Source organism: Oncorhynchus masou, chromosome 32, assembly GCF_036934945.1.
Source record: "Oncorhynchus masou masou isolate Uvic2021 chromosome 32, UVic_Omas_1.1, whole genome shotgun sequence".
NCBI lineage: Eukaryota > Metazoa > Chordata > Actinopteri > Salmoniformes > Salmonidae > Oncorhynchus > Oncorhynchus masou.
In genome coordinates this window covers 65679199-65696707 of record NC_088243.1, presented here as the reverse complement: position 1 = coordinate 65696707, position 17509 = coordinate 65679199, and the positions used below count along the sequence as shown (strand labels likewise).

The 17509-nt window shown below is 43.7% G+C and overlaps 1 protein-coding gene across 5 annotated transcripts in view; it reads left to right on the top strand.

Annotated features, from left to right (window-relative positions):
* Nucleotides 1–17509, top strand: part of LOC135526482 (TBC1 domain family member 9B-like) — a 49085-nt gene that overhangs the window by 26624 nt on the left and 4952 nt on the right. For 4 of the 5 annotated variants that reach the window (XM_064954884.1, XM_064954887.1, XM_064954886.1 and 1 more), the window contains 9 exons: nt 5202–5487; nt 5768–5897; nt 6030–6128; nt 13739–13807; nt 14288–14528; nt 14767–14832; nt 15166–15234; nt 15697–15747; nt 16444–16503. In XM_064954884.1, coding sequence (XP_064810956.1) covers nt 5202–5487; nt 5768–5897; nt 6030–6128; nt 13739–13807; nt 14288–14528; nt 14767–14832; nt 15166–15234; nt 15697–15747; nt 16444–16503 — 1071 coding nt within the window. The remainder of the gene's footprint in view (nt 1–5201; nt 5488–5767; nt 5898–6029; nt 6129–13738; nt 13808–14287; nt 14529–14766; nt 14833–15165; nt 15235–15696; nt 15748–16443; nt 16504–17509) is intronic. The other variant, XM_064954885.1, reaches the window with a different exon arrangement.

Below are 17509 nucleotides of genomic sequence, written 5' to 3'. Positions count from 1 at the left end.
CCTCTTGATGGGCCTGCCCATATCTGCATACTGTGATATGGCCATTTCTTGGAGAGACTCCTTCCCCCCCAGGAGACTGTCAAACATGATAACACCACCCCAACGGGTGTTGTTGGGCAGCTTCAATGTGGTGCTATAATTTGATGACCCTTCACATACCTAACTATTTCCTTGGCTTTCTTGTAGAGTGTATCCATTGTTTTCAGTGCCATGATGTCCTTGAGGAGCAGATTCAATGCATGAGCAGCACAACCAATGTGTGTGATGTGAGGGTAGGACTCTCCACTTTAGACCAAGCAGCCTTCATGTTCGTAGCATTGTCTGTCACCAGTGCAAATACCTTCTGTGGTCCCAGGTTGTTGATGACTGCCTTCAGCTCATCTGAAATGTAGAGACCGGTGTGTCTGTTGTCCCTTGTGTCTGTGCTCTTGTAGAATACTGGTTGAGGGGTGGAGATTACATGGTTAATTATTCCTTGCCCACAAACATTCAACCACCCATCAGAGATGATTGCTATATAGTCTGCTTTATCTATGATTTGTTTGACCTTCACTTGAACTCTGTTGAACTCTGCATCCAGCAAATGAGTAGATAAAGCATGTCTGGTTGGAGGGGTGTATGCTGGGTGAAGAACATTCAGAAATCTCTTCCAATACACATTGCCTGTGAGCATTAGAGGTGAACCAGTTACATACACAGCTCGAGCAAGACATTCATCAGCATCTCTGACTACGTTCCTCCATTTAGTAAAAAAAACTTCTGTTTGCAGGAGGATCATGAGCTGTGGCTATCGATAAGGTGTCTGATTCATCATTTTCACCTTGAATAGAGGTAGAGGGACTTTTGTCAGAGGTTGATTGTTATGAGCACTGAGAGAAATTTATGCACTTGTCCAGATTAATGTTTTAAAATTAAACATGTTTGGAAACAGGTGAATTAACCTCTAGCGTCGAGCAATCCCGTATCCGGGAACGTAATCATAGCCTCAAGCTCATTAGCATAATGCAACGTTAACTATTCATGAAAATCGCAAATGAAATGAAAGAAATATATTCACTCTCACAAGCTTTGGCTTTTGTTAACCTCTTACACTTATGGTGGCGCTATTTCATTTTTGGAAGAAAAACGTTCCCGTTTTAAACAAGATATTTTGTCACAAAAAGATGCTCGACTATGCATATAATTGCTACTGTTCGAAAGAAAACACTCTGACGTGTCCAGAAATACAAATATCTTCTCTGTGCGTGCCCTAGAACGTGAGCTTCAGGCAAAACCAAGATGACTTGGCATCCAGGAAATGACAAGGATTTTTGAGGCTCTGTCTTTCATGATCTCCTTATATGGCTGTGAACGCAAGAGGAATGAGTCTGCCCTTTCTGTCGTTTCCCCAAGGTGTCTGCAGCATTGTGACGTATTTGTAGGCAGATCGTTGGAAGATTGACCATAAGAGACCACATTTACCACGTGTCCGCCCGGTGTCCTGCGCCGAAATTGGTGCGCAAAAGTCACCTGCCAGTATTTTTCCATGGGAGAAAAGAGAGAGAAGCAAGCTTCCACGAACTGCATGTCAATGAAGAGATATGTGAAAAAACACCTTGAGGATTGATTCCAAACAACGTTTGCCATGTTTCGGTCGATATTATGTAGTTAATCCGGAAAAGGTTTCACGTTGTAGGTGACTGCATTTTCGGTTCGTTTCGGTAGCCAGGCGCAATGTAGAAAACGGAACGATTTCTCCTACACACAGACGCTTTCAGGAAACACTGCGCATTTGGTCTGTGGCTGGGAGTCTCCTCATTGAAAACATCAGAAGCTCTTCAAAGGTAAATGATTTTATTTATTTGGTTATCTGGCTTTTGTGAAAATGTTGCGTGCTACATGCTACACAAAATGCTATGCTAGCTTTGCATACTCTTACACAAATTAGTCAATTTCTATGGTTCAAAAGCATATTTTGAAAATCTGAGATGACAGTGTTGTTAAGAAAAGGCTAAGCTTGAGAGCAAACGCATTATTTTAATTTTATTTGCGATTTTCAGAAATCGTTAACGTTGCGTTATGCTAATGAGCCTGAGGCTTAGTCACAATCCCGGATCCGGGATGGGGAGTTTCAAGAGGTTAACAACACTGTCATCTCAGATTTTCAAAATATGCTTTTCAACCATCGCTACATAAGCATTTGTGTAAGAGGTATTGATAGCTAGCATAGCATTAGCCTTGCATTCAGCAGGCAACATTTTCACAAAAACAAGAAAAGCATTCAAATAAAATAATTTACCTTTGAATAACTTCGGATGTTTTCAATGAGGAGACTCTCAGTTAGATAGCAAATGTTCAGTTTTTCCAAAAAGATTTGGAATTAACTCCATAATATCGACAGAAACATGGCAAACGTTGTTTAGAATCAATCCTCAAAAGTGTTTTTCACATATCTATTCGATGATAAATCATTCGTGGCAGTTGCCTTTCTCCTCTGAACCGAATGGAAAAGTGGACGCAGCTGGAGATTGCGCAATAATTTCGACGGAGGACACCAAGCGGACACCTGGTAAATGTAGTCTCTTATGGTCAATCTTCCAATGATATGCCTACAAATACGTCACAATGCTGCAGACACCTTGGGGAAACGACAAAGTGTAGGCTCATTCCTGGCGCATTCACAGTCATATAAGGAGACATTGGAACACAGCGCCTTCAGAATCTGGGCAATTTCCTGTTTGAAATTTCATCTTGGTTTCGCCTGTAGCATAAGTTCTGTGGCACTCACAGATATCTTTGCAGTTTTGGAAACGTCAGAGTGTTTTCTTTCCAAAGCTGTCAATTATATGCATAGTCGAGCATCTTTTCGTGACAAAATATCTTGTTTAAAACGGGAACATTTTTTTATCCAAAAATTAAAAGAGCGCCCCCTATATCGAAGAAGTTAACACTCCTCAGTTAGCAGGCTCAAGCAAGATAAAACTCACATCGTAGCAAAAACTAACTTGCAGAAATTGTTAACAAGTTAGAAATTATTTGCTGTAGGCTACTATTCACTAGTTAACAAAACATTATGTATGTCATAAAATATATTCACCCCACCCAGTATTGTAATCAAAGTATGTAGTCCTTGGCTCTGAAAGTGTAGTAGTGTTGGCTCAATAGCATCTCATTAGTGTTCAAGATCTTGAGAATCAGCAGTACATGTGATGGAAAAATGCACTGTGCATGCAGAGGGTTTTAATTCCATTGAATTGGGGATAGTTTAACCAAAATATGCCACAAGACCTAGAATTGCCTTGTGTGTATCCTCACAGAACAGGTTCACTGTTATAAGCTAACATTTTTTGATTAATTTAAGCAAAATTCCCGGGCTTAACTTCCATTGGAAAATTTCCGGTAATTTCCTGGAAAGTTTCCGACCCTTTGCAACCCTAACCCGGACTAGTTCCCAGTCTCTGAAAAACATCCCCACAGCATGTGGCACAGCTGCCACCACCATGCTTCACCATAGGGATAGTGCCAGGTTTCCTCCAGACGAGACACTTGGCATTAATGCCAAAGAGTTCAATCTTGGTTTCATCAGACCAGAGAATCTTGTTTGTCATGGTCTGAGAGTCTTTGGGTGCCTTTTGGTAAACTCCAAGCGGGCTCTCATGTGCCTTTTACTGAGGAGTGGCTTCTGTCTGGCCACTCTACCATAACGGCCTGATAGGTGGAGTGCTGCCGAGAGCTGGTTGTCCTTCTGGAAGGTTCTCCCATCTCCACAGAGGAACTCTAGAGCTCTGTCAGAGTGACCATTGGGTTCTTGGTCACCTCCCTTCCATTTTAAAGGTGATGGAGCCAACTTTGTTCTTGGGGACCTTCAATGCTGCAGAAATGTTTTTGTACCCTTCCTCAGATCTGTGCCTCGACACAATCCTGTCAAGTAGCTCTATGGACAATTCCTTTGACCTCGTGGCTTGGTTTTTGCTCTGACTTGCACTGTGGGACCTTGTATGGACAGGTGTGTGTGCCTTTTCCAAATCATGTCAAATCAATTGAATTTACCACAGGTGGACTCCAATCAGCCTACAGTAGCACTTTATAGAAACTTCAAGGACGAACAATGGAAACAGGATGCACCTGAGCTCCATTTCCAGTCTCATAACGAAGCGTCTTAATACTTATGTAAATAAGGTATTTCTGTATTTTGCTTTCAATACATTTGCAAACATTTCTAAAAACCTGTTAGCTATGTCATTATGGGGTATTCTGTGTATATTGCTGAGGAATTGTTTTTATTTAATTATTTTTAGAGTAAGGCTGTAATGTAACAAAATGTGTAAAAAGTCTAGGAGTCTGAATACTTTCCGAAGACACTGTATATGATTCTGTTCCGTTCACTTTGAACTGGACTCTGACTGTTTACAGCATGAGCGGTCAGGAGTTTGTTTTGAGATCAAAGCGAGAGCTGCATGTAGCCACATTTTGTTCATATCGTTTTCTATTTATTGAGTCACTCGCCCAGTTACAGATCATTTGTAGTCAGTGATTGCTTCCTGCAAGTGGACAAAACGTGTACATTTTTAGACATCTTTGAAAAGTGAGTAGTTAAATCAATAGCTTTTTTTGTGTCTTCAAAGGCACTGTTGTATTTTGAGACCGGCTTGAATAAGCTAAGTAGGCAGAGGATGGCATAATTTGTCTGATTCTCTGTAATAATGACATGGGAATAATAATGCATTGTATTTTGTAAAGTGGTTTCTTGCATCAAACAACACACCACCATCTTCAGTCACCTCCTTGTCTGAAAGACAAGTGGATAAAAGGGTTAATGTCAAGCCCTGCATGTTTTTTTCAAAAGTCTCATTGAATGTAGGCCTACATTGAACACCGCACATTGGCTGCTACTGTAGGTTGAATGATAGAACAGCTATTTCAATGTTAAAATGTTATGGGATGCATTTTCTCCGTTGTTTATGATGGTAGGTCACTCTTGGTAGGCCTGCATTATGATCAAATTGCCACAGTAGCCTACTTGACCACTGTCTGAAAACTATCTTAAAGTTGGTATAGCATTAGTGTTCACAGTAAACTGGATAAAACATTTTTTTTGAGGGAACATTGCTTCTCAGTATGGATGAGAGGTATGTTGATATTTGTTGCTTATTGCATACCTTTTTACTAAATATTACGTTCTAAATAGTCTCGCGCTCTCTCTCTCTCTCTCTCTCTCTCAGGTGCTCTCGTTGACCAGGGTGTGTTTGAGGAGCTGACTCGCGCATGCCTCCCTTTCCTCTACGAGCACATGCAGGAGCTGGGAGTCATCTCCACCATCTCCCTCTCCTGGTTCCTCACCCTGTTCCTCAGCGTCATGCCCTTCGACAGCGCCGTGCTTCTGGTTGACTGCTTCTTCTACGAGGGCATCAAGGTCATCTTCCAAGTGGCACTGGCCGTGCTGCACGCCAACATGGACACCCTACTGGACTGCAATGATGAGGGAGAGGCCATGACCATCCTTGGACGGTGAGTGGGGGAATAGAAGGGATGGAAGTAACAATTTCTCAAATGCTTCTTCCCTAATTCACTTGACTGAACTGACTTCAATGTAATTGACACCAATACACATTGCACAGCCAAAATGTTTAATTGGAATAGTAACTATAGTGTAACTATACAGAAAGGTTTACTTGTTTTTTTTCTCCTTTTATTTATTAATGATGGCATTACTACTCAAGACTGAAGAAGCTATAGCCATATTGCTCGGAGTGAGAAATATTGGATTATCTCTCTCACTCACTCACAGGTATCTGGACAACGTTGTCAACAAGCAGACCGTGTCTCCACCCATTCCCCACCTCCACGCCCTGTTGACCAGTGGCGATGAGCCGCCGCCTCAGATTGACGTGTTCCAGCTCATCAAGTCATCCTGTGAGGTAAGACCTGACTAGTAGAACCACGTGACTTTTTCACACAACTCACTTAAGTCAAGCACAAGGAGAGATTGATTTCGATTCTACATATTAGTGACTTCACTGCCTTTTCCCTCTGTCTGTGTCTCTGAGCAGAAGTTTGGTAGTTTGCGTGCTGATGTCATCGAGCAGATGAGGTTCCATCAGAGGTTAAAGGTCATCCAATCGCTGGAGGACACCGCCAAGAGGAGCGTGGTGAGTTCATACGTCAAAGAAGCAGTGGTGTAAAGTAACTAATTAAAAATACTTTGAAATACTACAGTACTTAAGTAGTTTTGGGGGGCATCTGTACTTCACTGTTTATACATTTACTTTTACTCCACTACATTCCTAATGAAAATATGTACTTTTTATTCCATACATTTTCCCTGACACCCAAAAGTACAGGCAGCAATATGCTCCAATACACTCACCTATCAATGTAACTGTTGTCATCCCTACCGCCTCTGATCTGGCGGACTCACTAAACACAAATACTGCTTTTGTAAATGATGTTGGAGTGTGCTAATTGACATCATTTGAGTCCATTGGAGGTGTACCTGTGGATGTATTTCAAGGTCTTCCTTCAAACTCAGTGCCTCTTTGCTTGACATCATGGGAAAATCAAAAATAAATCAGCCAAAACAAATTGTAGACCTCCACAAGGTTCATCCTTGGGGGCAATTTCCAAACGCCTGAAGTAGAGGTCGACCGATTATGATTTTAATGCCGATACCGATTATTTGGGGACCCAAAAAATGCAGATACCGATTAATCGGACGATTTTGTTTTAAATAATAATTACAATTACAACAATACTGAATGAACACTTATTTTAACATAATATAATACATAAATAAAATCAATTTAGCCTCAAATAAATAATGAAACATGTTCAATTTGGATTAAATAATGCAAAAACAAAGTGTTGGAGAAGAAAGTAAAAGTATGTGCCATGTAAAAAAGCTAACGTTTAAGTTCCTTGCTCAGAACATGAGAACATATGAAAGCTGGTGGTTCCTTTTAACAGGAGTCTTCAATATTCCCAGGCACGAAGTTTTAGGTTGTAGTTATTATAGGAATTATAGTACAATAGCATCATGTTGTGGGGGTGCTTTGCTGCAGGAGGGACTGGTGCACTTCACAAAATAGATGGCATCATGAGGGAGGGCAATTGTGGATATATTCAAGCAACATCTCAAGACATCAGTCAGGAAGTTAAAGCTTGGTCGCAAATGGGTCTTCCAAATGGACAATGACCCCAAGCATACTTCCAAAGTTGTGGCAAAATGGCTGGGACATGTTTCGTATTGCGTCAGATAACAACATTGACGAATACGCTGATTCGGTGTGCGAGTTCATTAGAACGTGCGTTGAAGATGTCGTTCCCATAGCAACGATTAAAACATTCCCTAACCAGAAACCGTGGATTGATGGCAGCATTTGTGTGAAACTGAAAGCGCGAACCACTGCTTTCAATCAGGGCAAGGTGTCTGGTAACATGACTGAATACAAACAGTGCAGCTATTCCCTCATTAAGGCTATCAAACAAGCTAAGCGTCAGTACAGAGACAAAGTAGAATCTCAATTCAACGGCTCAGACACGAGGCATTTGGCAGGGTTTACAGTCAATCACGGACTACAGGAAGAAATCCAGCCCAGTCACGGGCCAGGATGTCTTGCTCCCAGGCAGACTAAATAACTTTTTTGCCCGCTTTGAGGACAATACAGTGCCACTGACACGGCCTGCAACGGAAACATGCGGTCTCTCCTTCACTGCAGCCGAGGTGAGTAAAACATTTAAACGTGTTAACCCTCGCAAGGCTGCAGGCCCAGACGGCATCCCCAGCCGCGCCCTCAGAGCATGCGCAGACCAGCTTGGCTGGTGTGTTTACGGACATATTCAATCAATCCCTATACCAGTCTGCTGTTCCCACATGCTTCAAGAGGGCCACCATTGTTCCTGTTCCCAAGAAAGCTAAGGTAACTAAGCTAAACGACTACCGCCCCGTAGCACTCACTTCCGTCATCATGAAGTGCTTTGAGATACTAGTCAAGGACCATATCACCTCCACCCTACCTGACACCCGAGACCCACTCCAATTTGCTTACCGCTCAAATAGGTCCACAGACGATGCAATCTCAACCACACTGCACACTGCCCTAACCCATCTGGACAAGAGGAATACCTATGTGAGAATGCTGTTCATCGACTACAGCTCGGCATTCAACACCATAGTACCCTCCAAGCTCATCATCAAGCTCGAGACCCTGGGTCTCGACCCCGCCCTGTGCAACTGGGTACTGGACTTCCTGACGGGCCGCCCCCAGGTGGTGAGGGTAGGTAACAACATCTCCTCCCCGCTGATCCTCAACACTGGGGCCCCACAAGGGTGCGTTCTGAGCCCTCTCCTGTACTCCCTGTTCACCCACGACTGCGTGGCCACGCACGCCTCCAACTCAATCATCAAGTTTGCGGACGACACAACAGTGGTAGGCTTGATTACCAACAACGACGAGACGGCCTACAGGGAGGAGGTGAGGGCCCTCGGAGTGTGGTGTCAGGAAAATAACCTCACACTCAACGTCAACAAAACTAAGGAGATGATTGTGGACTTCAGGAAACAGCAGAGGGAACACCCCCCTATCCACATCGATGGAACAGTAGTGGAGAGAGTAGCAAGTTTTAAGTTCCTCGGCATACACATCACAGACAAACTGAATTGGTCCACTCACACAGACAGCATCGTGAAGAAGGCGCAGCAGCGGCTCTTCAACCTCAGGAGGCTGAAGGAATTCGGCTTGTCACTAAAAGCACTCACAAACTTCTACAGATGCACAATCGAGAGCATCCTGGCGGGCTGCATCACCGCCTGGTACGGCAACTGCTCCGCCCTCAACCGTAAGGCTCTCCAGAGGGTAGTGAGATCTGCACAACGCATCACCGGGGGCAAACTACCTGCCCTCCAGGACACCTACACCACCCGATGTTACAGGAAGGCCATAAAGATCATCTAGGACATCAACCACCCGAGCCACTGCCTGTTCACACCCAGAAGGCGAGGTCAGTACAGATGCATCAAAGCTGGGACCGAGAGACTGAGAAGCTGTTTTTATCTCAAGGCCATCAGACTGTTAAACAGCCACCACTAACATTGAGTGGCTGCTGCCAACACACTGACACTGACTCAACTCCAGCCACTTTAATAATGGGAATTGATGGGAAATGATGTAAATATATCACTAGCCACTTTAAACAATGCTACCTTATATAATGTTACTTACCCTACATTATTCATCTCATATGCATACGTATATACTGTACTCTATATCATCGACTGCATCCTTATGTAATACATGTATAACTAGCCACTTTAACTATGCCACTTTGTTTACATACTCATCTCATATGTATATACTGTACTCGATACCATCTACTGTATCTTGCCTATGCTGCTCTGTACCATCACTCATTCATATATCCTTATGTACATATTCTTTATCCCCTTACACTGTGTATAAGACAGTAGTTTAGGAATTGTTAGTTAGATTACTTGTTGGTTATTACTGCATTGTCGGAACTAGAAGCACAAGCATTTCGCTACACTCGCATTAACATCTGCTAACCATGTGTATGTGACAAATAAAATGTTGATTTGATTTAAAGACAGCAAAGTCAAGGTATTGGAGTGGCCATCACAAATCCCTGACCTCAATCCTATAGAAAATGTGTGGGCAGAACCGAAAAAGCTTGTATGAGCAAGGAGGCCTACAAACCTGACTCAGTTACACCAGCTCTGTCAGGAAGAATGGGCCAAAATTCACCCAACTTATTGTGGAATGCTACCTGAAACGTTTGACCCAAGTTAAACAATTGAATGGCAAATGTTACCAAATACTAATTGAGTGTTTGTAAACGTCTGACCCACTGGGAATGTGATGAAAGAAATCAAAGCTGAAATAAATCATTCTCTCTGTTAATATACTGACATTTCACTTTCTTAAAATAAAGTGGTGATCCTAACTGACCTAAGACAGGGAATTTTTACTACGATTATATGTCAGGAATTGTGAAACACTGAGTTTAAATGTATTTGGCTAAGGTGTATGTAAACTTCCAACTTCAACCGTATCTGCTTTCACTGGACATCTTCATATGTTTTAAAACCGTTCAGAAATAAACAGCATAACGCAGACGTGTCAATTATCACTTAGCAATGGTTAAGGAGGAGAAAGTGGTGCTCTTGGAATGTTCAGACAGTAACCACATTGGCCCAACTCTCCATACACTGAGGGAACACCCTTTCTTTCCATGAGAGACTGACCAGGTGAAAGCTAAAATCCCTTATTTGATGTCGCTTATTAAATCCACTTCAATCAGTGTAAGTGGTTACAGAAGGATTTTTAAGCCTTGGGACAATTGAGACTTGGATTGGGTATGGTAGTAGGTGCCAGGCGCACCGGTTTGTGTCAAGAACTGCAACGCTCAATAGTTTCCTGTGAGTATCAAGAATGGTCCACCACCAAAAGGACATCCAGCCAACTTGACACAACTGTGGGAAGCATTGGCGTCAACATGGGCCAGCAACCCAGTGGAACGCTTTCGGCACCTTGGAGAGTCCATGCCCTGACCAAATTGAGGCTGTTCTGAGGGCAAAAGGGGGTGCATCTCAATATTAGGAAGGTGTTCCTAATGTTTGGTATGCTCTGTGTAAATATCTCTGGATTAGGTTATTCATTACAACCTTTAAGGGGGCTCACGAGTCTAAGGCACTGCATCTCAGTGCTAGAGGCGTCACTACCGCCCCGTAGCACTCACTTCCGTCATCATTAAGTACTTTGAGAGACTAGTCAAGGACCATATCACCTCCACTCTACCTGACACCCTAGACCCACTCCAATTTGCTTGCCGCCCCAATAGGTCCACAGACGACGCAACCACACTGCACATTGCCCTAACCCATCTGGACAAGAGGAATACCCATGTCAGAATGCTTTTCATCGACTACAGCTCAGCATTTAACACCATAGTACCCTCCAAACTCGTCATTAAGCTCAAGACCCTGGGTCTCGACCCCGCCCTGTGCAACTGGGTACTGGCCCTCCTGACGGGCCGCCCCCAGGTGGTGAGGGTAGGTAACAACACCTCCACCCCGCTGATCCTCAACACTGGGGCCCCACAAGGGTGCGTTCTGAGCCCTCTCCTGTTCACCCACGACTGCATGGCTATGCACGCCTCCAACTCGATCATCAAGTTTGCGGATGACACTACAGTGGTAGACTTGATTACCAACATTGACGAGGCGGCCTACAGCGAGGAGGTGAGGGCCCTCAGTGTGGTGTGAGGAAAATAACCTCACACTCAACGTCAACAAAACAAAGGAGATTATTGTGGACTTCAGGAAACACATCGACGGGACAGTAGTGGATAGGGTAGTAAGTTTTAAGTTCCTCGGCGTACACATCACGGACAAACTGAATTGGTCCACCTACACAAACAGCGTTGTGAAGAAGGAGCAGCAGCGCCTCAGGAGGCAGAAGAAATTCATCTGGTCACCAAAAGCACTCACAAACTTCTACAGAGGCACAATCGTGAGCATCCTGTTGGGCTGTAGAACCGCCTGGTACGGCAACTGCTCCACCCACAACCATAAGGCTCTCCAGAGGGTAGTGAGGTCTGCACAACACATCACCGGGGCAAACTACCTGCCCTCAAGGACACCAACACCACCCAATGTCACAGGAAGGCCATAAAGATCATCAAGGACAACAACCACCCGAGCCACTGCCTGTTCACCCCGCTATCATCCAGAAGGTGAGGTCAGTACAGGTGCATGAAAGCAGGGACCGAGAGACTGAAAAACAGCTTCTATCTCAAGGCCATCAGACTGTTAAACAGCCACCACTAACATTGAGTGGCTGCTGCCAACATACTGACTCAACTCCAGCTCACTTTAATAATGGAAATTGATGTAAAAAATGTATCACTAGCCACTTTAAACAATGCCACTTAATATAATGTTTACATACCCTACATTACTCATCTCATATGTATATACTGTACTCAATGCCATCTACTGCATCTTGCTTATGCCGTTCTGTTCCATCACTCATTCATACAGTGGGGCAAAAAAGTATTTAGCCAGCCACCAATTGTGCAAGTTCTCCCACTTAAAAAATATGAGAGGCCTGTAATTTTCATCATAGGTACACTTCAACTATGACCGACAAAATGAGGAAAAAAAATCCAGAAAATCACATTGTAGGATTTTGAATGAATTTATTTGCAAATTATGGTGGAAAATAAGTATTTGGTCACCTACAAACAAGCAAGATTTCTGGCTCACAGACCTGTAACTTCTTCTTTAAGAGGCTCCTCTGTCCTCCACTCGTTACCTGTATTAATGGCACCTGTTTGAACTTGTTATCAGTATAAAAGACACCTGTCCACAACCTCAAACAGTCACACTCCAAACTCCACTATGGCCAAGACCAAAGAGCTGTCAAAGGACACCAGAAACAAAATTGTAGACCTGCACCAGGCTGGGAAGACTGAATCTGCAATAGGTAAGCAGCTTGGTTTGAAGAAATCAACTGTGGGAGCAATTATTAGGAAATGGAAGACATACAAGACCACTGATAATCTCCCTCGATCTGGGGCTCAATGCAAGATCTCACCCCGTGGGGTCAAAATGATCACAAGAACGGTGAGCAAAAATCCCAGAACCACACGGGGGGACCTAGTGAATGACCTGCAGAGAGCTGGAACCAAAGTAACAAAGCCTACCATCAGTAACACACTACGCCGCCAGGGACTCAAATCCTGCAGTGCCAGACATGTCCCCCTGCTTAAGCCAGTACATGTCCAGGCCCGTCTGAAGTTTGCTAGAGAGCATTTTTCTAATTTTGTCTGTCATAGTTGAAGTGTGACTATAATGAAAATTACAGGCCTCTCTCATCTTTTTAAGTTGGAGAACTTGCACAATTGGTGGCTGACTAAATACTTTTTTGCCCCACTGTATATCTTTATGTACATATTCTTTATCCCTTTACACGTGTGTGTATAAGGTAGTAGTTGTGGAATTGATAGGTTAGATTACTCGTTGGTTATTACTGCATTGTCGGAACTAGAAGCACAAGGATTTCGCTACGCTCGCATTAACATCTGCTAACCATGTGTATGGTACACAACCCTGGTTCGAATTCAGGCTGTATCTCAACCGGACGTTATTGGGAGTCCCATGGGCCGGCAGGTAGCCTAGTGGTTAGAGCGTTGGGCCAGTAACCATACGGTTGCTGGATTAACTCCCCGAGCTGACAAGATAAAAATCTGTCGTTCTGCCCCTGAACAAGGCAGTTAATTAGTTGGTTAGTTTCCTGTTCCCCGGTAGCCGGTAGGTCGTCATTGTAAATAGGAATGTGTTCTTAACTGACTTGCCTAGTTGAATAAAGGTTCAAGTAAAAAAAAATGTTTTCCATTTAATGGATACTTTGAGATTTTGGCAATGAGGCAGAAACCTCCAGTAATTAGGCTAACGCTAGTTAGCATTACCTCGCGAAACTACCACTAACTTCCTTAATATTGGACACAGAGAGAGAAATTCCACATGTTCATCTGACTCTGGGGAAGTAAATAAAGGGCCTCATTGCCAAAATCCAAAATAATCCTTTTAATAGAGATAAATTGTGGATATGAGACGTATCGAATAGGTTATGTTAAGTATGCACATGTTTTTGTTCCAACCTTAAGTCATACAGTGCCCACTTAATATGCTGTAGCCAGAGGTGTTTCTCTGTCTGATGTAGAGCTGTGTGTCTATCCACAGGTAAGAGCCATCATGACAGACTCAGCCTTCAGTATCGAGGAGCTAGAGGAACTCTATGTTCACTTCAAGGTAACAAATCATCGTTGTTATCGTTCCTACGGCTTTTTACATCATTACCCAGCAGTGGTTTTGAACATTTAGTTTTCTCTGTTAGCAATGTTGTTCTTAACTCAGGCGTGTCAACTTAGTGTGGTGGGTGGTAAATAAGTTGTTTGTTGTGTGATGCTGGTCATGGTTGTGATGACAAGTCACGCAACTGTCACACGGTATGTGTTTTGTAAGCATTATCAATAGACTGAGAACAAAACAAGTTGTGGCTCATGTCCCAAACAAGTGTAAGACAACACATTTCACTGCACCTATCCAGTATATGTGACAAAACATTTTGTATTTTTTTAAACTGAAAGCTGGCAACAAATCCATCATTATCAAGCCATTGTCAATAGATCATATGTCTCAACTGTCAAGCACCATTTGCACTCTCCATTCAATGTCTCAATCAGCCAGTACCACCTCTGAGCTGCATCCCACTCCCCTTCCCCATGGCAGGCCAAGCACATAATGAGCTGCTACTGGGGGGCCAGCACCACAGCGGCAGAGCGCCACGACCCCAGCCTGCCCTACCTGGAGCAGTACCGCATTGACCTGGGACAATTCTGCCAGCTGTTCGGGGCCCTGGGAACCTGGCTCTGTGGGACGCACACCGCCACGCTGGCCGCACGCCTCTTCCGCCTGCTGGACATGAACAAGGACGGCCTCATCAACTTCAAGGAGTTTGTCACGGGTCTGAGTGAGTTTGAAGAAGTAGAGAATTGCAACTTTCCGTTGAAAATATGAACTGATTTCTATATTAAACATGGATGTGTCGGGAGGAGGGGTCGGGGTTGTGTAGCTGGTGTTCTGAGATATTTTCGAGATCAGTTATGTGCTAGTTTGTAGCAGGATAAATCTCACTGCTTAATTAGCTGGTAGTGATTTTACAATTAGTCAGCATGGATCCCACTGACCCACCACGTGTCTCCCAAAAGGTGGGATGTACCACGGAGACATGACAGAGAAACTCAAGTTACTGTACAATCTTCACCTGCCGCCAGGTAAGCAGGGGAAAACACAACTCTGTCTCACTAATTAGCTTAACACACATGTTTTTCCCTCAAACACAGTTGTCGTGAATCAGCACAGTCTTGTGGCCCTGTGCTTTGGGTGGTGTGTTTTTTTTAAAGGGACAGGCACCATGTATATGCGTGACGGAATAATTGTGTTGGTGTCTGTGGGTGTGTTACTATAATGTTATTGATTGGGAACAATTGAGCAGTTTTGAATAAAGTATGTGTGTGTGTGTGTGTGTGTGTGTGTGTGTGTGTGTGTGTGTGTGTGTGTTAGGATAATACATACTGGGGCGAACATACTTCTTGTCTCTCTTACAGCATTGTGTCCAGAGGAGGCCGAGTCGGCACTGGAAGCTACACAGTTCTTCACTGATGACACTCCACAGGGTACACACACACACACACATTGATGTTGAAATAAACATACTGCTGTTGACACAAACGTAACACAATCCCTCAGGAGGGAAAACACACACGTGTGAACCATCTTTCATTCTGTAGTTTGCTCACAATTTCCATGTGATATTTGACATGTTGGTTCGATTTTTCTTGTTTTTTTTGCTTGAGGCAATGAGTGGTCCTGGTCCCTTGCATGTGTCTGTGCATTGAAAACTGATTCCTACTACTGACTTAACTGACCGAATGTGTATTCTCATCTTCCTATCGTTTGATCCTCTCCTCCCTGCCTCCCTCTTTCTCCACCCGCCCTCTTTCCTCCGTCTCACCTTCCTCCCTTCTCACTTTGTCTTAATCTCCTCATCTTGCTCTTTATCTATATCTCTCTCTTTAATTCTTTCTCTCATGTCTGTCCTCTCTCCATCTGGTTCTGTTTCCTTCTCACTGCTCCAGAACCTCCTTTCCTGTCTGATCTGGACTTCCTGGTGCAGGAAGTGACCTCAGGTTTGTCTCTCTGTAAATCTCTTTGTCACAAAGACACTTTGATCAACAAAATGGTGGCCACACTGTATTCAGGGGGAATAGTCAATCTCATGTTTGAATAATCTGCAAATTTGTGAAACAATGATTAGTTGTAGTTCATAGAGGACATCTCTCGAACCTGTTAATACCCCCCCCCCCCCCCATGTGGTATAGCACACTCAGTGACATCATACCAGCAAATTACACAACTATCTTTATACAGAGTGGAGACCCTTGATCAAAATGCTCTTTGTAGTACTCCCCCCTTTAATTTACTCTCCCTGTCCACTTGGTACAGTCCACTCTGGGCTCTCTTTGGTACGTTCCGGTCCAGGTGTGAATGACATCGCATCGCTTTCCCCCTGTATATATCTGCTGTGGTATCCGTATCTTCCATCCTTGCCTGTTACCCTCCTGGCATCTGGGGGCTAGTTGATTCACCTCCCTGCCTGTTACCCACCTAGCATCTTGGGGCTAGTTGACTCACCTCATCTTCTGTTAAGTGGATGTCTCACACACTAGCACAATCATCTTCCACTGGAAAGACCCCCCTCCTCCCAACCCCTGTCTCGATAACCCACTTTCCTAATTGTCAATGTGTAGTGTGTACACTGGTGTGGATGGTCTGATTAGTGGCTTTGTGGGCATGGTGATGGTGGTGGTTTACTCTGTCTGCAGGAGAGGAGGTGAAAGAGGCTGAGGACGCATTGGGAAGTGGAGATGCAGAGGAGAAGAAAGGTGAGCCTCACTCCCCTGCCAATATTAATGACCTTTCTACAGTACTGGTCTTCTTCCTTGTCCTGCCCTCTGCAGGATTCAAATGGTATTGCTATGCATACAGTGTCTTCAGAAAGCATTCATACCCCTTGACTTACATTTTGTTGTGTAATAGCCTGAATTCAAAATGTACAGTGGCAAGAAAAAGTATGTGAGCCCTATGGAATTACCTGGATTTCTGCATGAACTTGTCATAACAATAGATAAACACAGTCTGCTTACACTAACACACAAACAATTATACATTTTCATGTCTTTATTGAACTTAGTTTGGATGGGAAAAGTATGTGAACCCTTTGATTTAATAACTGGTTGACCCTCCTTTTTGCAACAATAACCTCAACCAAACATTTTTTGTAGTTGCGGATCAGACCTGCACAACGGTCAGGAGGAATTTTGGACCATTCTTGTTTTCAAAACTGTTTCAGTTCAGCAATATTCTTGGGATGTCTGGTGTGAACCGCTCTCTTGAGGTCATGCCACAGGATCTCAAAACAGGTTGAGATCAGGATTTTCTTCTTTTGAAGCCATTCTGTTGTTGGTTTACTTGTATGTTGGGTCGTTGTCCTGTTGCATCACCCAACTTCTGTTGAGCTTCGATTGGCAGACAGACAGCCTCACATTCTCCTGCAAAATGTCTTGATAAACTTGGGAATTCATTTTCCCGTCAATGATAGCAAGCTGTCCAGACCCCGAGGCAGCCAAAACCATGATTCTCCCTCCACCATACTTTACAGTGAGGATGAGGTTTTACTGTTTTTTTTCCACAGTGTTGTGTGTTCCTCCCAAATAACTCAACTTTAGTTGCATCTGTCCACAGAATATTTCGCCAGTAGCACTGTGGAACATCCGGGTGCTCTTTTGCAAATTTCAGATGTGCAGCAATGTTTTCTTTGGACAGCAGTGGCTTCTTCCGTGGTGTCCTCCCATGAACACCATTCTTGTTTAGTGTTTGACGTATTGTAGA